This window comes from Ilyonectria robusta (genome assembly GCF_021365365.1).
Source record: "Ilyonectria robusta strain PMI_751 chromosome Unknown BGZ61scaffold_3, whole genome shotgun sequence".
Lineage (NCBI taxonomy): Eukaryota > Fungi > Ascomycota > Sordariomycetes > Hypocreales > Nectriaceae > Ilyonectria > Ilyonectria robusta.
The window spans coordinates 2,376,648-2,397,443 of record NW_025764437.1 but is presented as its reverse complement, the minus strand read 5'-3'; the positions used below and the strand labels follow the sequence as shown (position 1 = coordinate 2,397,443).

Sequence of the window (20,796 nt, the reverse complement as noted above, 5' to 3'; positions counted from 1 at the left end):
TCACATAGGTCACCCTCGCCCCGGAGTACTACTTGCGGCTGGAAGTCTCCTCGTGTCATCAAATCCCTCCTCGCTCCTCGCAAACCGACACTTTTAGAACCCCCCCACCCGGACCAACCGCAATCATGGTCAAGGAAACCAAGCTCTACGAGACCCTGGGCGTATGTTCCAAACCCTGCCCTTTTCCTCAGCAGACCACATCTAAACTAATCGTCTCCAGGTCACTCCTACAACTACCGAGCAGGAGTTGAAGAAGGGCGTGATTAAAAAGTAACCCACTTTGGAGTTATTTGCAACCCAATGTGTGGCTGAACCCGTATTTTACACCAAAATCAGAGCCGATTGACTCCACTTCCTCTATCATCTCCATTAAGTCACGGCCTCAACTCCAAATCCATATTCAGGCCCTTCCCATTGAGACCTACACTTGTGATTATGTTTCAGTGAGTAATGTGCACTCCCGGAGGGAAGGCCAAAGGATCTGAACCGAGCGAAGCGAGCTGCTGCTGTGAAAGGTGTATTCTTGGTGTTGGAGTACATATTCAGCTACAAATTGGGTTGCCTGCACAGGCTATAACGCCCTAAGCTTCCAGCACCTACAGCACCTACAGCGCACTGGGTCGGGCTTTTACTCCTTGGAGTTGACAGCACCACTTCCGAAACCAGTAGCCTTAAGAGCCTTAATAATATTCAGGGAGTTCTGGTTAGCGACCTTGCCGAAGACGACGTAGCGGATGTTAAGCCACGAGGTGATAACAGTAATACCAAAGAACTGGGAGCTATTGCTACGGGTAAAGTTACCACCTTGGAGTATAAACTCATGGATAATACAGTAGAAGGCGGAACCAGCATAGCTGAAGCCCCTCTTGCCGGTGTAGAGAGTGCAGAAGTTCTCGCCGGTCTTGGGGACAGTGTTATTGATACGGCCGGGCTGACTTTTTAACGGTGAAAGTGGAACCAGTATAGCCGAAGCCCTTCTCGACGGTGCAGAGAGCGCGAAAGTTCTCGCTGGTCTTGGGGATAATGTCGTTGCAGAGGTTCGGACTGGCTCTTGACGGTGGAGGTAGGCTTGCCGTTCTGCATGACGGGGCCCAGGTGACGTCGAAGTAAACCTTGCTGTTACCCATTATTGCGGATGCTGAGAAGAATCGAGTGGCGTTTAAGATGGAGGAGTTTGCTTAGCCGACCACACAAAATCGGTTGGTGTGTGGGATCCCTCAGGACGCTCACACAGGGTTATTCGAGGCTCTTCTCATTACCTCGAGGAAAAGAAAAGCGATGATCGTCTACATCTCGACAGGGATATTTAGCTTCACTTAGAGGTAGTATGCTTGTGGATTATAAGGTAGTTCAAGGAAAATGACGTCGAGTTCCATAATTTACTCTTGTACGAAGCTCTCAGGGGAATGGTTTCTGACAGAAGCCGTGGAATAGCCCTCTGTTGAGTTCTTGGCTGGTTCTGGGCTCCCTTCCATTTCGGGTGGAGTCGCGGCTAGAGCCTGGTGCTTATGTAACAGAATATTATTTGCACCCCCTAGCGGTGCAGCTACGGCTGCCCATCTCTGCGCCTTCACTTACAGAATCGCCGACAGCCCCGCGATCGACTCGAATTGAGTGAGATCGTATAAACAACCACGCATACACACACCCAAAGACAACCGTAATGGCTTGGCTCTGGGCTTCGCAAACTCCTGCCGCAAAGGCACCCGCGCCCGCCGACAAGGAATCGGCCCCTCCATCCCCAGCCTCGACCTCGGCCTCGATCTCAAATCCATCCTCCTCGCCCTCGTCCTCAAACCCATCCTCCTCGCCCTCGTCCTCTACGACATCCAACCTGTCCGACGACCCCGAAATCCAAAAGTTCCTCGACCTCTTCGACACCAAGTCCCAGCCCATCAACAAGGCCTCATCACAAAAACCCACCGACCAATCCTCCTCCTCAATATCATCCTGGCTCTCCGCCCGCTCTTCACCTTCTGGTTCGGCCTCCCGCGCCGGAGCTGAAACGCTCACCGAGGCACCCCCCGGCGATGCCCTCTCTGAATCCCTCCTCCCCACCGACTTGAGCTGTCGCACAGCCTTTGACCAGGCATGGGCATGCAACTCGATGGGCGGCCAGTGGAACGCCATCTACCGCTACGGCGAGATGCGCTCTTGCAGTGAGCACTGGGACGACTTCTGGTTCTGCATGCGCATCAAGAGCTACGGCGCAGAGATGCGTGAGAACGTCATCCGCGCTCACCACCGCAACAAGAACTACGCAAAGTACGGGCCTGGAAAGCCAAGTAGCGAAGACGTCTGGAAGAGCCGCGAGGAGAAGGTGGAACCAGGGTCTGTCTTTAAAGAACCCATTGAGTAATCTGCCGACATAATTTTTATTGCAGCTACAGATTCGGGATCAGAAGAGAATGGGAGGAGGAGCAGCTTGCTTTTGTACATTAAGGTAATATGGTCTTTCTTGTCCACAGTTGGCAAGATACCTGCCCAGACCACGTCTACCATCACCCATTCATGCATGAACAGAGATACTCCTTTCATAATGAACCATATTTATTCTCGCTTCCACGCTCCTCGATTCTCGAACAAAGCTATATTTTCCATGCAACATGAATTCCAGTTGATGGTAGACCAGAGCCGCACTTACTCTTGTAACAAGTGCTGATCGCCATGTTTTGAGAGGGAAGCATAACAGGAAAGCATAAAATTCGGACAAGTATCGTGATCACATAACTTCTTACGGAACTAAAGTGCTGGTAAATAAAATAGGTTACTAATCTTTACTAAATTTTACTTCATTTTAGGAAAATGCTAATGTCCATTTATTGTTGAGTGTTTAGGGACTAAGACAGTATTTTGAAGTGTGATCTGAGAAATCGATCTAAATTTTCGTCAACCTACTTAGTGTAGCTTACTAACCATCACCACAACGATGCCTTCCCAGAGAGGGAGATGTCCTTATTCGTTCATCACAAACCTTGACATTGACATTCACATTACAAGCGAGTGGAGAGTTTGGTTCATGTGTATTGATCCATTGATTCATTAAAGTACAAACCCAGGTAAACCACCGAGCTTTTCCCTGTTCGTGACCGTGAAATGCGTTAAAAAGCAAAAGGAAAATCTAATCTCATCATCCCTTGAGACCCCTAGCCTCCGTGTCGTAGACGCATGACCAATCTGGAAGTCGAGACTGATGTTGGGGTATCAAAGAATTTAGTCGACCTCCTCGACGGTAGGGCCGTCATCACCGGGGCGGGCAGCGCCAGGGCCGCCAGCACCAGGGAAGCCGCCAGGGCCACCGGGACCGCCGGGCATGCCACCGGGCATGCCAGGACCACCCTCGCCACCAGCACCGTAGAACTTCATCATGATGGGGTTGGCAATGCCCTCGAGCTCCTTCTGGTGCTCCTCGTACTCCTCGCGAGTGGCCTGCTGGCTCTCGTCGAGCCAAGCAACGACCTTGTCGATCTCGGTCTTGAGGGTCTCCTTGTCGGCGGCCTCGATCTTCTCCTCGACCTTGGGGTCGCTGAGAGTGTTGCGGAGAGAGTAAGCGTAGGACTCAAGACCGTTCTTGGCAGCGACACGCTTGCCCTCGGCCTCATCCTCCTCCTTGTACTTCTCGGCATCGCTGAGCATGCGCTCAATATCCTCCTTGGACAGGCGGCCCTTGTCGTTGGTGATGATGATCTTGTTGGACTTGCCAGTGCCCTTCTCAACGGCGGAGACGTTCATGATACCGTTGGCATCAAGATCGAAGGTGACCTCAATCTGGGGAACACCACGGGGGGCAGGGGGAATGCCGGTGAGCTCGAACTTTCCGAGGAGGTTGTTGTCCTTGGTGCGCTGGCGCTCACCCTCGTAGACCTGGATAAGGACACCGGGCTGGTTGTCGGAGAAGGTGGAGAAGACCTCGGACTTCTTGGTGGGGATGGTGGTGTTGCGGGGAATGAGCTTGGTCATCATGCCACCAGCAGTCTCGATACCGAGAGAGAGAGGGGCAACATCGAGAAGCAGGATCTCGCTGGTGGACTTGGAGGTGGTGTCGCCAGACAGAATGGCGGCCTGGACGGCAGCACCGTAGGCAACAGCCTCATCGGGGTTGATGGACTTGTTGGGCTCCTTTCCGTTGAAGTAGTCGGTGATGAGCTTCTGGACACGGGGGATACGGGTAGATCCACCGACGAGGACGATCTCGTGGACGAGGCTCTTGTCGATCTTGGCGTCAGCAAGGACACGGTCGACGGGCTGGATGGTGGATCGGAAGAGATCCTGGCAGAGCTCCTCGAAACGAGCACGGGTGATGGAGGTGTAGAAGTCGATACCCTCGAAGAGAGAGTCGATCTCGATGGAGGTCTGTGCGGAGGAAGAGAGGGTTCGCTTGGCACGCTCGCAAGCAGTGCGGAGACGGCGCAGAGCGCGAACGTTGGAGGAAAGATCCTTCTGGTATGAGTTAGTATTTAGTCTTGATAATTTAGGGCTTATATTTAGGCTTTAATTTACCTTGTGTTTCCTTTTGAATTCATTTACGAAGTGGTTAACCAGGCGGTTATCGAAGTCCTCACCACCCAAGTGGGTGTCACCAGCGGTGGACTTGACCTCGAAGATACCCTCCTCAATGGTGAGGAGAGACACATCGAAGGTACCACCACCAAGATCGAAGATCAGGACGTTGCGCTCACCCTCGATCTTCTTGTCAAGACCGTAGGCGATGGCGGCAGCGGTGGGCTCGTTAATGATTCGCAGGACGTTGAGGCCGGCAATGAGACCAGCATCCTTGGTAGCCTGACGCTGGCTGTCGTTGAAGTAGGCGGGGACAGTGACAACGGCGTTGTTGACAGTCTCACCGAGGTAGGCCTCGGCGGTCTCGCGCATCTTGGTGAGGATCATGGAAGAAATCTCCTCGGGGGTGAAGGTCTTCTGCTCGCCCTTGAACTCGACCTCGACGATGGGCTTGCCGCCCTTGTCGATGATCTTGAAGGGGAAGTGCTTCATATCGGCCTGGACCTCAGCATCGGCAAACTTGCGGCCGATCAATCGCTTGGCGTCGAAGACGGTGTTCTGGGGGTTCATGGCGACCTGGTTCTTGGCGGCATCACCAATCAGACGCTCGGTGTCGGTGAAACCGACGAAGGAAGGAGTGGTTCGGTTGCCCTGGTCGTTGGCAATGATATCACATCTGAGGCGCGAGTTAGCAGCTGCACAACATAGCTGAGTTTCGGAGTTGGGGGGAAAATAGCACTTACCGATCCTCGCGGAAGATACCCACGCAGGAGTACGTGGTACCAAGATCGATACCGACGGCGGGACCCATTGTGAATGAAAAAAGAAGATGTGACGGGGAAAACGGGAGAGGATGTGCTTCAAATCTAGGAGAGGTGTTTGAAGACTCTGGGGGGTATTGGGAGAGTGATGATTTGGAAAGAGAGAAGTTTCGGTGCAGTGGTTGCGAAAGGTTCTAAATAAAGGCGGCTGCCAAGGTTCGATGCGGTTCTGCGCTGTTCCAAAGGAGCCCACACCAGCTTGCGTGCAGGGGCCCGGGAACCCTCTAGCAGGGCAGCGAAGCAGCTGCGAGCAGCTGGAAGAGCCGGTGGGCCACCAGAAGGCCCCAGCAACGAAGCAGCCGCCCCCAGGCGTACCAAAAAAAACACATTGATTGCCTACGGGGGCTTCTGGCAACTTCCTGAGCCCCTGGTATTTCTTCCTCGGCGCGATCCGTCTGTTCGCCGCTCGTCGCTCACGCTCATCTTCCCTGTGCTCCTCGTTGATGTCATGCCCGTGAAAAATTCCATCGCGGGGCAGCCGGCGGCGGGGTGTGCGGCCTGGGCAGCACAGAGGTGCCCAGTACCTCGGCGCTCAGGCACGCACAGCGGTCGCACCGCCGCATTTCAAGGGCGCGGCCGCCTGGACAGCCTGACGAAGCCAGCGTCAGCTTTGTACCAGGTACATTGCCCCACCTCCGCCAGGCTAGTAGCTTTCCAGGTTCCCTTTGATTCTTGCCTCGCTGCCCCTCCTTGATTCCATGCCACTTTTGCCTGTGCTGTGCCTGTGCTGCTCTGCGTGCTCCGAGCTCTGTACTTTTGGCATGCGTCTGCCTCCCTGGCTGACCTGACTCCGACTCTGGCTCTGGGCTACCCCTCCACTCAACATCTCAGGTTTGGGGCGTCATGATTTCTTGGGTGGCGACGGGCCAGGTAACCAAAGGGGAATGCAGTCCATCAATCATCCATCAATCATCAATTCATCAGCTACGACGTCACGGACATAACGCGCAGTGGCACGTTAGCCGCACTCTACTTTGCATTCTCTCCCAAGCCTCCCGCCCTGTTCGAAAGCGGCACTGCAGTTGGTGCTGGTGCTGTAATTTAGACGCCTGTACGTACATGGTAGCACCGCGGGCTGTACTTTGTACAGGTATGCACTCCTGCGCGGGTTGGATGGCTGCACTGCCCCTGGTTTACCCCCCCGTTCCCTCCCTTCTCTCGCAGCGCATCTTCTCCCTGCCTGCTTGCCTGCTTGCCTGCTTGCCTGATACATACGCGCCTAGCTTGCTCCTGTCGGCCTCGCCAGACAAGGAAGCCTGCCCGGCCGGATACCATGACCAAGCCAGTTACCAGCTGTCAAAAATGCATGTTGCCTGGGATTTTTCCTCATGGGTCTTTCGCGGGGCTTCCACAGCGCTCTGTGGGTAGGGGGGGTCCACTGGGAGGGGGCGGGGGTTGCCACTGGGGTCGGTGGCGTGGCAACCTGGAACTTTTCGGCGAGCCTCGCTGCCCAATGGAGTGGCGGGGCAACCAACCCATCTGGATGAATCTCTGGCTCGCACCTCTGTCTCTTGTCCCTTGGGATATTGGGGGCACGTCATTGGGGGGGGGGGGGGGGAAGCCCCGTTTGCGTGTTGTTGGGAGCTTCGGGATCTCTCACTCGCGGGGTTACACGTCTTGACTGGCGCCAATTCACTGCCGCTGATGCTGCTACAGCTGCACGACTTGCGACAAGCAAAGTCGGGGCTTGACGAAATCTCTCCGGCGCTGCTGGGAGGCTGCGGCTGAATTGCTGCAGACTCCCCCTCTGTGGCTTGTCCGCCACCCACTACGTTGCCAAATCGATCGCCCTGTGTGCTGCCTCGTTGCCGTGCGCGCGTTCTGCAGGCAACCAACCATCAGGGTAATAAAGGGCGATGAGGCCTTACGCGGATGTGTGAGGCGGGAGACACTGGGAGCGAGTGGGATTCCAAGTGGGGTGGACATGGTCAGGTATCATCGCCGTCGATGAAGTCTGGTTCCATGTTCAGGACAGCTTCATTCCCAGCCCTGTGCATTGCCTTCTGAACTGGCCGCGTTAGAAGATGCAGGCGAGGGTCCACAATGATGAATTGATAATGCACCCGCCCTGGTTCTTTAGAGGCCATCGGCCCGTTCCTTTCTTCCCTTTGGCGCGCCGGAGCCAGATGCAGCTGGCGGAACCACAACCACCCAGCCCAGCTTCACCACGCGCCTCGTCCGCGAGCCACGACTACATGCCTCAATACTTCAGCCATAGCCGAGGCGACATGTCAGAGAGAACTAAGACAGATGGCTGATGTCTGAGACAGCCAAGGCATCGCTCGGCGCAAAAGGACATCACACGCACATCGGGCCTGGGGCTATCCGGGAGGGCTTCATTTTCAGTTTCGCTGCCCAACGTAATATCTAATGCATCTACCTACTCTATCCGAGTGCAATCGCCCATGTCGTCCACGTAACTATCGCACGATGCCGCCAGCACACTTCTAGATGCCGCCTAGATGCTGCCCTAGATACCAGGATCATGGCACCTAGCAATGTCCGAAGATCGATCTGAACTACTTCGTCGTCGTCAGAGAACAAGATGCACGCCCTATCTACACAATCCAACATCAGGCTTCCAGAGCCCAAAATGCGTAATCAACCTAACAACAGGAGCAAACGATACCTTTCCCCGATTGCCTACCTTGCTTGATCTCCCTCTCCTCATAGTTCACACCTCAATGGCTCGCCACGAAGCCGGCCAGATCCTCCTCCCTTATCAACACCATCTGCTTGTCCGCCATCTTCATCGACCCGCCCAACCAACCGTTCCAGATCTTCTGCATCACGTTATCCCTGCTCATCAACTTGCTCCCCCGCAAGTCCTCCTCATCCCCGTCATCCACCGTCAGCAGCAGCCGCTCCACGGAGGCGAACCCATCCACGACGTGCCAGAGACATCCGAAGATTTGGTCACTCTCCTGCTGCGGATAGCCCAACTCCCCGAATGCGCAAGCGACGTGCCGCACCCGCCGAGTGTCCTCTCGCCGCATAAAGTACACCATCGGTGAGTTGAAGCCGTACGAGTCGTATGCCTCCAGCTCCCCCCTCAGATAGATGGTATCCAGCGCAAAGTTGAACCACACACGCGCCGGACGCGACACGGGTGTGTCTGACAATAGCTTCGAGATGCGCCAGCTAAATGACAGCTCGTAGTGCTGCAGCGCCAGGTACCGCGACTCGCGGTTAATCTGCAGCAGCACTGGGACCGCATCGCCGTGTGTCCGCTCGTCCAGTTCTCGCCGCCGCTCAGGCAACCGCTCGTCGCACTGGAGACAGCATGCGACGATGGTGCGCGGCTGGATCAGGCAAGCCCAGATTCTTAAGCGCAGCTCTGGAGGGAGCATCGCGAACCGGGGAAATGCGGTGAGCGTCGGCGTCACCGTCGTTCCGGCCGCGGGCGACGACAGCCCATCGTCAAACGTGCGGAACTCCAGCCAGAACCGCGGCTTCGGGCTTTGCTCTTCTTCGGCGTCACTCATGGTCACAATTTATTAAAAAGGGCGACCAATTGCGCCCCGAAAGGAAGAAAATAAGTATTATGGTCGAGTTGGAGCAGTTGTTGAGAGACGACATGTATGGCCAAGGGCGAGACAAAATAAGACGCATCCATGTCCGGAGGCTGAGCTACGTGCCGGTCTGTGGTCAGGCGATTATCATGCTGGCGAGTCAAGCTGCTACCACGTCAACCAACTAACCCGGTAGAATTGCATCCCAATTTGGGCTGCTACTGCTGCGTTTGATAGATGCAACACGGGGGCCTATATAGCCAGATAATGCAAGGGATTGCTCTCTTACACGAGCCGCGAATTCAGCATGAATTGGTCCTGAAATCGCCGATCTCGGCATTCTCCCGGAATTGAACTCTATCCGGAGCAAGTGGCGATAACACACATCCTGAAATCAATGACTTCTAAATGCTCTTTAGGAGTCCATGAATGGTTAAATTAAACGAATTAAAGACAAATAATGGGTATATCTATCAGTTGGAACGGCCATCTATAGCTTTGCAAATGCCATTTGCTCCTCCATCAGTGTAAGCGATAGCTCATCTACCATTGTATCAAATCCCACCCATCGCTTAGTTTTGACCGACAGACTTCTCAGGCGATGTGCCCTCTAACCACCCCACCCTACTAGAGCGCTCCAGTCTTATTTCTTCCTCTTCTTCGACATACTTCTTCTCGCTCCTCACCAGGCTGAGTAGATAGCTACCTCTGACTATCGCATCAGTCGGCTTTCCACCCTCTCCCATGGGGCCCTGGTCGAACTTGACATTCCCAAGGCACGCGGCGCATACAACAGCCTGGTATGAAGTAAGCATACTATACATCTGCGGGGAGGAGGTGCACGCTTACCAGTACGATGAGAGGCGTGATGGAAACAAATGCCCAGACGACACCCATCTGGAATCCGTGTCAGTTATCATTGCATCCGAGGCTCGAATTGGGGTAGAAATTACCTTTGCATTGTGTATGGCTTGGTCTCTAATATCCTCCGGTAGTGACTGAATCTTAGAGAAGTCGCTCTCGTTCGAGTCAAGGCCAGATGTGTTGTTGAAAACTGTTGACATTATAGTCAACCCGATGGTACCTCCAAAGGGAATAGCGACCGCCATCAGCGCAATGACTGAAGCTCGCATGTTCTTAAAGAGGCCAATTCCGTGTAGCGGTGAGGCCATGAATCGCAGGCCAGTGCCACACCCAACCAATGCCATCATTCCGTAGATAGGTGCGAGACGCTCCGCGTATATGGACCAACCTAAGAGACCAATACCAATGGCTTCAACGATGGTTCCCAGAAAGACAGACGGGAACGTCATTCGGGGCCACTTGTTGCACATGAAGGAGCAAATATAGACGCCGGCTGCGAGTCCAGGAAGAAAGTAAAGAAGCTGAACGCCAGCCTTATCGGAGTCGTAGCCCTACTCTATGTTAAATCCAACGCCAATAGGAACTTCGGGCATACATACTCTAACAGCAATGAAGTAAATGTTGCAAAAGTACAGCACCTAAACAGGTTAGCAACTGTTTGGACTAGAGGCTTCTTTGAGAGACTCACTGCATACATGCCAACGCCGGTAGCACACTCGCAGTAGAAAAGCAGGATAATGTCTCTATTTGAAAGTAACGCCCACGGTAGCATAGCCCTCTGCCAGGGCATTTTTTCTGACAGGTAGTTTCCGGGCGCAAGGAGAAACTCCCAGTAAACGAAACCGCCTGCGAAGATGCAGCCGATCACAAGAGGGGTAATAACGGCAGCGGATGCCCATGGGTAAGTTGCACCACCCCAAGTCAGTGCCAGAATAATGAGACCAAACCCGATAATGAACAGAAGCTGGCCGCCCACGTCGATCGTCTTCAGCCTCGCAGTGAACTTTGTCCTCCGTCCAGTCTCGACAGTTTCGTCTAGTTCGGGGATGGGTTGAGGGCCAAGTAGTTCCTTGCGGAGAAAGAAGAAGATGACGACCAAGGCCACTACGGCAACAGGGAGGTTGATGGCAAAGCACCATCTCCAATCCGCACTGGTAAGATAGCCTGGTTTCGCTTGTCAGCCATACTTGATGCTAAACTTCAAAATAGGGAATACCAACCACCAATAACGGGGCCAAGGGCGTATGATGCGCCTCCTACCATCGAGAAAATGGCCCAATTCTTTGCGTTTTCCTGAAGTGATACTTTATCGGCAAGAACAGTTCGGATGCCGACATTGATACCTGCTGCAGAGATACCTTGGAAGCCCCGGCCAAGGAGGAGAACCGGGAACGCGCTGGTTGGAGCAGCAGTGCAAAGTGTACTGCCGATGAGCATCAATATGATGGCAGCATTGAGAGACGTGTTCCTCCCAAAGACATCTGCCAGTTGAGACCAGAAGGGAATAAAGGCGGCGGAGGTCAGGTTGAAAGCAGAAACGATCCAGTTCAGCTGTGAAACTTCTCCAAAGTCGCCAGCGATCCATGGCAGGGCAGTTGCGATGCTGTCCAATTAAGTCAGTTAGCCAAGTATTCAGAAACAGGAGGAAGAATTCGCACATTGTCGAGTCAAGAGACTGGAGGGCGAATGGCCATGCCAAGCAAAGAATGAGCCTCCATCGGTATTTCCTTGCTGCCTTCTTTTCCGTCTTACACTCTAAGCAAGGCACATCTGAAGGAACATCGCGATGAGCACACGCCACTTGGTTTGTAGTTCCGGCTGGTTGTGCTGTTGAATCCCCTGTTGTCGCATTTGGGGTGGTGTCTTTGTTCCACCATTGTTTAATTTGTTTATAAAGAATGATACACATTCTCGATAGGAGGGGGCGTAGGGTGTGATGAGAGGCTTGAACAGAGAATGGTGTCCTAAAGGGAGCAAAGGAAGTTTTATCTTTGAGTCTGGCTATGAAGGATACGACATGATAAGCATAATGGTGACGTTAAGCAGAGTCTTCTACAATGTGGGGAGCAGAGGCTGAGACGAGGGCAGAGCGCATGTCTCGAATGGTTTTCCCATTGCAGAGAAACAAGAGGACACGAAGCCCAATCGCGACCACGTTCAACAGCAGGGGCACATCGCCAGATAATTCAGATGCAACCTGGCGAAGGCTGTGTCCGTGAATAAGCCGGAAGTGGCGCTCGAATAGCTCTCCTAAAATGGCAAGGCGGTCCACGTGATCTCGAATGGGTGCCCATAAACAGACTAGCTTTGACCTGACAGCTCGAATGAGATACCGCTAAAAAAGGCGCTCTGAGGCCGCCAAGAGACCATCGACTCACAGGCCGCCAAGGTAATTAGGGATTGCGCAATGTCAAGTTAAGGCAGCCACTCATTATCAAGGAAGAGTCGATTTCTTAACTGCTGTCCTCGCTCCCTGACTACTTGGCCCCGGGATCGTGTCTAGGGAGAACACGCGTCTGGACAATTACCCCTGCTGTAAGCGGGCGCAGTAACGACGTCGTTTTGAGGCAGGATTCGGGAAGGGAACCCCAGACGCCACGAGGTCATGTCTACTTACCCCGGTTTCCCTGTTGCCTGATTACATCACAGGGATCAAATATGTTCATTTGAGTCTAAGTGTTTTATGGTCTTAGCGAAAGATAAGGAAATAACCTTTAATGTCTAACTTACCTAACCATGATTTCAGTCTCGGGAAATCAAGTCCCTTGATTTGCGCAATGGGAAACTGCCCCGGTCAGTCGCAAGGGATCTACCACAAAGGCACTTATATAATGCTTGTGGTCTGTACATTGTGAGTTAAGGATTTTCATTTTAGCATAACCGCAATACGTACCAAAGCCTAGATACCAAGCTTTTAGCAAATTATGCGACAAATGAATCAGCAAACTGAGAGACGGGAACTCAGAAAACCTGCAACATAAAGAATCAGGTGCTAATTCTCAATGCCCCTTTCATTTTTAGGCACCTTGGCTATTATGATCTAAGTACTATTTCTTAAGGAAGGGGCATGAAACCGTCTACGCACTATAATTTCCCCTAATCGTGCACGACAGGACTCCCTGCTTTATATGGTCAAAAGCAGTTTCTCAATTTTACGAGCCCTAGTCGTTAAACACCCCGTGGTTCAAGTCCAGATGTTCCAGAACGGACAAGTGTGTAGACAGGAACTCAAACGGATTGCAAAGACAGACTCAAGGCCGAGGTAAATGCTCACCAAAGGTTCCAGGGTCTGGGGAGACGCTTGATTGTATCCAAATAAATAATGAATAAATAATGAGTACCAGTACTCACCTATCTGGGCAGTACGCCAGCTATCATTGTGTACCCATTTTTTCAGTCCCGCGGAAATTGGGTGCTGGAAAGCTACTACATCGTACGACTGATGTGATGTGGTGGGTACCGGAACGAAAAGAGAAACTGTGACAAATGACACCACCAACAAGGCACAATTTCACCCTTTGGAGATGCCGGTAGTACCAGAGCGGCGATGGAAATATCCGCGGGCACGGGTCGGATGCGTCTGTATTCATGGTGGCAAAGTGATAGCATCCTGAGGTGTCGGGCCGGAGGTCCGGGGGTTACCTCCGGCCATCCGGGCCCTGGAGTGGGTCGGGGTCAAGGTGTCCTGGGCGATGGAGAAGGTGTAAGTTCGCCAGGAAAGCCTCTGGTAGGTAACTCACCAACCATGTATACACCCCCTGGACATTGCCACCAATGCGTCGAAAAATACGTATTTCATTAAAATATTAATGTCGTGGTTTGAAACTCTCTTTATTTTCATCACTTGTTTGCCGTATCTTGATGCGAAAGATAATCTACTGGAGCACAAGTGGTGGATGACACGGGTTCATCGGCAGGACCCCACGAAATCTTCAGGCCGGCTCCTTCCCCCAATTACGATAACCAGCACGCACCCCTCCAACTCCAAAACCCAGGATTAGCTACCCAATGTTACACATCAACTCTCGCTTGAGCAACACAGTTCATCCCGCCACAAGGCACAACCCACCACTCAGGCATTCGCCCAGTAACAGCTGCAGTCAGGCACACTCCACCACGGGAGCCAACCACGTTCCCGGCGGGCAATGACGAAATAGGTGTCGCGGCGTGCGGTTGGCATTCAAAAGAAGGGTCCGAAAGGAACGGGCAATGTTTGTCTCACTGGCGTCCTTTGGGCCGAACCGAGACGGGCCTTGATTGTGCCACCCATCCCAAGGCTTCGCAACGGCACGCTCTTCGCCGGCCAGGCCTCCACGCTCCGTTGGTCCTCGGGAAAGCTCTAAGGTTGAGCTTCCTTCAGCCGTGCTTTCGCCACACTCCTCGTGCCCCATCTGAGAACCACTCCCCTCGGAGCGCGGGGGACTCCGGTATCGTCACGATCCTCAAGCGAGACGGACGGGGCACAGTTCTTTCTCGAATGGCACAGGACTCGACGCTTTGGATCCAGATTACGATGCTGCTTCGGCGAGACCGGCCTGTGAGCCGTGAGCCGTGAGCGAGTGCCAACCCAAGGCCCCTCTAATAAGCGTGCTACTTGACACCCACCCACACGATTCGGATGGGCAGCCATGCCTAGTAGATGCCAATAGGCCGTTTGCGATGGGTCAGCATCAAGTTCAAGCCCAGTTCAGCTCCAGCTCGGTTCCAACTACGCTCGTGACGTGGGGGGCCCGTGATGCTGAGAGTGCGCATCACCAAATGGCTTCCTACTGAGCGCACAGTATGCAGCCTTGCAGCCACGCCGTCAGCCACCAGAAACATGCATGCGCACGCGCACTCGCAACCTCAGCCTAGGCATGGCACATGGGAGACAAAGGACTATCTCGTGCTACCACGCCAAGAGATCAACCGCCTGTGCGCATTCATCCCCACGGCCATGCTCATGGGAGGCATGCATGTAATAGGCAGCCTGTCGCCATGGTCGCAACCCCAAGTGCAAGTCCCCGACTCGGACGGGCTGGTGCACCTGATTTCCCCTCATTGCACATGGCATCGTGGGGTTGCGCCAGAGGAGAGACGCTCTTCTTCCCCTCACCGGTCACCAGAAGTTGCACCGCGAGCTGCACCGCGAGCTGCACCACGCAGAACAACACCAGCGCCTCCAGCCAGTCCCGCGTCATCATCTATCCATCTCCAACGTTTCCCGGAGCCGCGCCCAAGTGGACCGTCTCCAGTTGACCCCCCGGTCCAGGCCTAGCCCCAAAACCCGGCGTGTTCCTTGTTCGCCGTCACGGCACTGGCTCTAGTTACCGTTTCTCGACATCCCGTCGTCCGAAGACCAGCGTCGCCGGCCACTATACTCGCAGCGCAGGCCTCATTTTCGGAAGTCTACCGTGGCGCCCCCCAACAGCCGAACACACACGCTTTCGGTGTTGTTCCTGTACCTTGTTCCTTTTTGCATGTGAGCCATTTGTCCTCGGGGTACGCAATCGCACCCAGACGCTGTGCAGTGTACATTCATTACCGGAGCCTCGTGTTGCCCTCACGCCCTCCCCTGGTCATCACCACTCCCTTCAGCCTTCAGACGCTTTGTCTAGTTCTCCGGCCTGTCGGCATTCTCGACTCCCTGCCGATTTGACTCGGGGAATTCTCGCTGTCCACGGTAGAGGCGCTCTCTGGTTCCGTTCTCGGTAAGTCGTTGTACCTGGCCCTGTTCCCAAGATAGTTCCCTGCACCCATCTTCGGCAGTGTGACAAGTGCCACCCCCATCCACCCACCACGTCTCGTTGTCGGGCCTGCGGAGGACCTTTGCTGCCTACCGTCCTGACTACCGTCATGCCTACTCGACGGCCCCTTGCTTGGTGTTCGGCTACCCCCCGGCCGATGCGGAGGGTGTGCGGAGGGTGTGCGGAGGGTCCACTTGACTCTTGTCTAAGTCAGCGAGGTCACAATGCTTTGCTTGCTTCGCTCGAGTTGCTTTATATCGATCCCATATCCCCTCTCCTCTCCTCTGCTCTGCTCTACTCCAACCCTTCAACCTTTGTCCTTTGTCCATAATCACTCTTGCCCCTCCATACCACGGAATGCACGTGTAATGCCGGCCTATTTTCTGCAAGATTGTCATTACTTCTAGCGCACCGCTCTCCGCGGCCTCAACGTCAGCACCAGCGTCTCGCCTCTCTATACATAACGGCGACCATAAAACCGGATCACCTAGGCTGACAACATGACTCAAGTTCGCACCTTTGCTCTTCCCCAGCCTCTAGGGGAGAGACTTGCTGAGCCAACTCCTACATCTGCCCCCATCACCTCAACCATCTCTTCCGCCACCCCTCGTTTCCTCCCAGATATTCCCGAACTCCCTCAAGGGCGAGACTCCGTGCCCAAGGTCAACGGCGACTACAAGAGGGTCCCAATGGCCACGTACAACGATACCAAGAAGGAGGGCGGCATCACATTTTCCGGCCAGGACAAGCTACCCAAACTTCCCATCCCTGACCTAGAAGCCACTTGCCGCCGCTACATCGAATCCCTTCGCCCCCTTCAGTCACCCCGAGAGCAAGCAGAGACCCAGTACGCAATAGACGAGTTCCTAAAGGGCGATGGACAGGATTTGCAGGAAAAGCTGAAGCAGTATGCTCAGGGAAAGACCAGCTACATCGAACAGTTCTGTATGCACAACCCACATGCCCCCCTCCTTGACTTACTATCTAACATCGAACAGGGTACGATTCTTACCTCAATTTCGATAATCCCGTTGTTCTCAACCTGAACCCATTTTTCCTCCTGGAAGATGATCCGACACCCGCCCGCAACAACCAGGTGACTCGGGCCGCGTCCCTGGTTGTGTCTTCGCTTGAGTTCGTCCGAGCTGTACGCAAGGAGGAGTTGCCCCCAGATAAGATCAAGGGAACTCCCCTTTGTATGTATCAGTTTTCCAGACTCTTTGGAACAGCTCGAGTTCCCACCGAGGATGGCTGCCAAATTGAGCAAGACCCGGAGTCGAAGCACATTGTCATCATGTGTCACGGACAGTTTTACTGGTTTGATGTTCTGGACGACAACTCGGACCTCATCATGACGGAAAGGGACATTTCGATCAACCTTCAGACCATCATCGATGACGCCACACAAACCCCTATCCAGGAGGCTGCAAAGGGGGCTTTGGGTGTCTTGAGTACCGAGAACCGAAAGGTGTGGTCAGGCCTGAGAGATGTCCTGACTCGCGAGCCCACGTCAAACAATGCAGACTCTCTCAGCATTGTTGACTCGGCTCTCTTTGTCCTCTGCCTCGACTACACTGAATCTGCCGATGCCGCAGCTCTCTGCCAAAATATGCTGTGCGGAACCAACGAAGTGGAGAAGGGTGTCCAGATCGGCACCTGCACCAACCGGTGGTACGACAAGCTTCAGATTATTGTCTGCAAGAACGGAAGTGCTGGAATCAACTTTGAACACACTGGCGTGGATGGACATACGGTTCTTCGGTTTGCTAGTGACGTCTACACGGATACCATTCTTCGATTCGCGCGTACCATCAATGGCCAAGCTCCCAGCCTCTGGGCCTCAACAAGCCCCGACCCGTCCAAACGAGACCCCGAGAGCTTTGGCGACGTAAACACCACCCCTCGCAAGTTGGAGTGGGACATGATCCCCGAGCTGAGTGTCGCCGTTCGCTTCGCCGAGACCAGACTGGCCGACCTTATCCAACAGAATGAATTCCAGTGCCTGGATTTCGGCCACTACGGCAAGAACTTCATCACATCCATGGGATTCTCGCCCGATGCTTTTGTGCAGATGGCTTTCCAAGCCGCCTACTATGGTCTATACGGCCGTGTTGAAAGCACTTACGAGCCTGCCATGACCAAGGTGTACCTGCACGGCCGCACTGAAGCTATCCGAACTGTCTCAAAGGAATCGGTTGATTTCGTGCAGGCTTTCTGGTCAGAGAACCCGGCCGAGGCCAAGATCGAGGCGCTGAAGAGGGCCTGCCAGAAACATGTCGCAAACACGAGGCAGTGCCTGAAGGCCGAAGGTTGCGACCGTCACCTTTACGCTCTGCTCTGTGTCTGGCAGAGGAGCATGGACGACGAGTTGGACAGTGGCCTTAGCAGCACTGGTTACTCTAGCCCGATGGATGGGTACTCTGAGCGAGGTGTCAACTCGCCCATTGGCAGCCCTACCAACGACTCGATTGGCTCTGTTGATGGCGTGGAGCTGAAGCCCTCGCGTGAGCGAGGGTACAGCACCAATTCGCGGTCGCGAGACCAGAATCCTCTCCCGCTCATCTTCGCTGACCCCGGCTGGGACAAGCTGAACAACACCATCCTCTCTACATCCAACTGTGGAAACCCAGCTCTCCGACAGTTCGGCTTCGGACCCACGTCGGGAGATGGATTCGGCATCGGATACATCATCAAGGAAGAAGGCATCTCCATCTGCGTATCGAGCAAGCACCGCCAGACGGCTCGTTTCGTCGATACGCTCGAGAGCTACCTGCTCGAGATCCGCCGCATCTTGCGCATCAGCAACCGCAAGATGTCCACCATGAAGGCCAGCCGCGCCCGTGAGGCCGAGAACGCCATGCACCACACCAAGCCCACCAACCGGCTCAAGTCCCGTGGGCGCCCCATCACGGCCGTCGACAGCATTCGCTCCAACACGGGCACCACGTCTCCCACCAACGAGAGCAGTGCCTTTAGCGAGGACGATGAGATCGGCGGATGTAAGTTGCGCCACGCATATCAGACACGATTGCAGTTACTAACCTTACCCACAGATGGCTTTTTCGACGCAGGCATGCTTCTCCAGGCGCTCAAAGCCCGTAGTGTGCAATTCGATGTAGCGGAAACGCGTGCCTCGGAGCGAGCCGCGGTGCAAGCCCGCCGGCGAGATGTGGGCAAGAAGCTGAGGCTGATTGACTACTAAGCATCCCAATCAGCCGTCATGTAACGGGTGTTGCATGTTTGTCTTGTCTCTTTTGTTTTATGTACTTGGTTAACGATTCAGTTTTACGGTCTTGTCTTATCAGGCGCACACATGTTGTCTTAGGGGATTCGGGGAACTAGGGGGTTCATGCATAGTTCATGTTTCATGGAAAGCGACAGAGTTGTGGGTTGATCGGCCTGGCGTAGGTGCAATTCAGAATTTGTATCGAGCACTGCTGCATGTTGTCATGTTTCTTGGAAAGCTGTTTGGTGTGATTGGAAGTGGAGCATAGGATAGATGAGGAGGAACATGAAGGAGAAATTAACTGTCGTATTGACGCAAGCAACAAAGCAATTATCTCCATGCCATGAAAGTGTGCTTATGTGAGCCAATTTAGCAGTAGACAAAGTAAACCATGTTTCCATGCACCACCAACGTAGAGAATTAGGGGGCCAGTGTCTCAAGTGGTTCCTTTCCACAGTCACGCGAGAGCCAAGGGACGATGATTGAAGACGCACAATATATTCAGGTTCTGCGTGGATCAAAAGATACCTATGTAAAAGGGTATACATGAAATTAGGTCAAAACAAGTCATCATGGGCCATCATCTCTGTTCCTCCGTGCCTCCATTCCCCGGAACGATTTAGAGGGTGTCGAATTCTTTTTTATTTTTGCACTTTGAAATAAAAGAACAAACCCATCTCCCATTATTTGGCGTTCAGAATGACAAGATCTCTATCCAACTCCAGGCCATGATGCAAACAAAAAAATCCCAGATGACAACCCAGCAAACGCCTCCAACACAACAGTGAGCCGCTTTCCGCGGCAGTCACAGCCAGTACCGCATCTCTCTTTAAGCAAGCTCGTGGGTGTCGCCGCGGCCGTTGCTGCCAACGGCGTTGGCGGGAGCCTCGTGGATGACGGCCTGCTGAGGTTGGAAGCCGGGCTGGCCTTGCATCTGTTGGTTGTACGAGGGCGAGGGGCTGGTGGTGGAGTGAGCCATACGAGGATCGTAAGTGCCAGGAGATGAAGGGTTCGTCTGGCTGTAGTCGGGAGATCCGGGCTGGTTCTGGGGGTAGAACCCAGGGACAGCAGCCTGGTTGTACTGCTGGGTGGGAGTTGAGTAGGCGTTCTTGGGGTCGTAGTATCCGGCCTGGCCCTGGGGCACAGGGTTGTAACCGTTGGGGCCAACGCCGGGCTGCTGCTGCATGTTGGGCGACTGGTAGTTCGGGGGAGCCGTGGTGGCGGCTGCGGCCTCCTTCTTCTTCTTGTTGCGGAGGCAGAACCAGATAGCGGCACCAGCGATGGCGAGGGCACCAACACCGCCGACAACACCGCCGACGATGGGACCAACGGGAGTTGAGGAACCACCGCCGGAGCTGGAGCTGGTCGATTCGGAGGCGCTACCGGATGTGTGGGAAGGCTTAGACGAGACAGTCACGGTAGGGAGATCAGCGGATCCAGAGGTGATGACGCTGGCACTGGAAGAGGTATCGTCCTGGGTGGTGTACACTCGGGCATCGCCGCCACTGAAGGTGGTGGTGGCCATCCGGGCGGTGGAAACATTTTGGCTGTTGCACCAGTAGTCAGACACACCGCCGGAGAAGGAGATAGTGTTGCAGTATTGAGCGGAGGCCTCGGTACTATTCGTCTAGTCAGTTTTACCCATACACTTGAGGGATTGAGGGTTGTCGGAGGTAAACCTACCACTTCAGGGTCAAAGCATCAACATCGCATCCGCCGGTACACTGGCTCGAAGAGAAGTAGCCAGCGTAGTCGATACAGGCGAATCGCATGTTGCACACACCATCGGCACAGCAAGCGACATGGCCCTCATCTTTCGTTATGCTGAAGGCGCAGGTGTAGGTGCCAAAGCAGGTATAGCCGGCGCCTTCGAGGCCGGAAATGTAGCCGCAGGTGTTGTCGGGAGCATAGAGCAAAGTGCCCTGATCGGCTCGTCGCAAGAGGTCGTACTTCGGTGCCTCAGTCGGGCGAGGGCTGACACCGTTGTCGGCGAGGGAGACAGCAACGGTGGGCTCGGAGCGAACCAGGAGGTGCCTGGCATTGGCGGTGGCAGCCAGAGCCGTGATGGCGGCGTATGAACCAGAAACCTTCATCTTGAACGGTTGCTCGAATCGAATCGACTAATAGCTTGAATTGATGGCACCACC

The 20,796-nt window shown here is 54.1% G+C and overlaps 10 protein-coding genes across 10 annotated transcripts; 4 read left to right on the top strand and 6 right to left on the bottom strand.

Annotated features, from left to right (window-relative positions):
- Positions 1-628: 628 nt before the first annotated feature.
- BGZ61DRAFT_473726 (uncharacterized protein) lies at positions 629-1,127 on the bottom strand (the record flags this gene model as incomplete). Its single annotated transcript, XM_046248493.1, has 2 exons — positions 629-779; positions 937-1,127. The coding sequence occupies 2 exons, from the start codon at positions 1,125-1,127 to the stop codon at positions 629-631; spliced, it is 342 nt and encodes a 113-aa protein (XP_046109876.1).
- A 441-nt stretch (positions 1,128-1,568) lies between these two features.
- Positions 1,569-2,754, top strand: BGZ61DRAFT_443680 (uncharacterized protein; the record flags this gene model as incomplete). The annotated part of the gene is made up of 1 exon (XM_046244901.1): positions 1,569-2,754. A coding segment is annotated over exon 1 (692 nt), but the record flags the coding sequence as incomplete, so codon positions are not given.
- Positions 2,755-2,772: 18 nt separating this feature from the next.
- On the bottom strand, positions 2,773-5,343 carry BGZ61DRAFT_134898 (heat shock protein 70 family). Its single transcript, XM_046237204.1, has 3 exons — positions 5,244-5,343; positions 4,501-5,176; positions 2,773-4,440 (listed from the first exon to the last, which is right to left on the bottom strand). Exons 1-3 carry the CDS (start codon positions 5,309-5,311, stop codon positions 3,214-3,216), a joined length of 1,971 nt encoding a protein of 656 aa, XP_046109874.1. The 5' UTR covers positions 5,312-5,343; the 3' UTR covers positions 2,773-3,213.
- A 678-nt stretch (positions 5,344-6,021) lies between these two features.
- BGZ61DRAFT_134876 (uncharacterized protein) lies at positions 6,022-6,862 on the top strand. Its single transcript, XM_046237203.1, has one exon. The coding sequence runs from the start codon at positions 6,165-6,167 to the stop codon at positions 6,687-6,689; it is 525 nt and encodes a 174-aa protein (XP_046109873.1). The 5' UTR covers positions 6,022-6,164; the 3' UTR covers positions 6,690-6,862.
- Positions 6,863-8,002: 1,140 nt separating this feature from the next.
- BGZ61DRAFT_473723 (uncharacterized protein) lies at positions 8,003-8,806 on the bottom strand (the record flags this gene model as incomplete). Its single annotated transcript, XM_046248492.1, has 1 exon — positions 8,003-8,806. One exon carries the CDS (start codon positions 8,804-8,806, stop codon positions 8,003-8,005), a length of 804 nt encoding a protein of 267 aa, XP_046109872.1.
- Positions 8,807-9,405: 599 nt separating this feature from the next.
- On the bottom strand, positions 9,406-11,606 carry BGZ61DRAFT_341939 (major facilitator superfamily domain-containing protein; the record flags this gene model as incomplete). The annotated part of the gene is made up of 7 exons (XM_046239470.1): positions 9,406-9,630; positions 9,677-9,730; positions 9,787-10,248; positions 10,297-10,335; positions 10,386-10,870; positions 10,918-11,300; positions 11,356-11,606. 7 exons carry the CDS (start codon positions 11,604-11,606, stop codon positions 9,406-9,408), a joined length of 1,899 nt encoding a protein of 632 aa, XP_046109871.1.
- Positions 11,607-13,958: 2,352 nt separating this feature from the next.
- Positions 13,959-14,343, bottom strand: BGZ61DRAFT_443674 (uncharacterized protein). The gene has a single exon (XM_046244900.1). It carries the CDS (start codon positions 14,325-14,327, stop codon positions 14,037-14,039), a length of 291 nt encoding a protein of 96 aa, XP_046109870.1. The 5' UTR covers positions 14,328-14,343; the 3' UTR covers positions 13,959-14,036.
- A 12-nt stretch (positions 14,344-14,355) lies between these two features.
- Positions 14,356-15,260, top strand: BGZ61DRAFT_134815 (uncharacterized protein). Its single transcript, XM_046237202.1, has one exon. It carries the CDS (start codon positions 14,433-14,435, stop codon positions 14,952-14,954), a length of 522 nt encoding a protein of 173 aa, XP_046109869.1. The 5' UTR covers positions 14,356-14,432; the 3' UTR covers positions 14,955-15,260.
- Positions 15,261-15,839: 579 nt separating this feature from the next.
- Positions 15,840-18,707, top strand: BGZ61DRAFT_134804 (Choline/Carnitine o-acyltransferase-domain-containing protein). Its single transcript, XM_046237201.1, has 2 exons — positions 15,840-16,368; positions 16,422-18,707. Exons 1-2 carry the CDS (start codon positions 15,924-15,926, stop codon positions 18,623-18,625), a joined length of 2,649 nt encoding a protein of 882 aa, XP_046109868.1. The 5' UTR covers positions 15,840-15,923; the 3' UTR covers positions 18,626-18,707.
- A 771-nt stretch (positions 18,708-19,478) lies between these two features.
- BGZ61DRAFT_528316 (uncharacterized protein) lies at positions 19,479-20,742 on the bottom strand (the record flags this gene model as incomplete). Its single annotated transcript, XM_046253237.1, has 2 exons — positions 19,479-20,268; positions 20,333-20,742. The coding sequence occupies 2 exons, from the start codon at positions 20,740-20,742 to the stop codon at positions 19,479-19,481; spliced, it is 1,200 nt and encodes a 399-aa protein (XP_046109867.1).
- Positions 20,743-20,796: the final 54 nt, after the last annotated feature.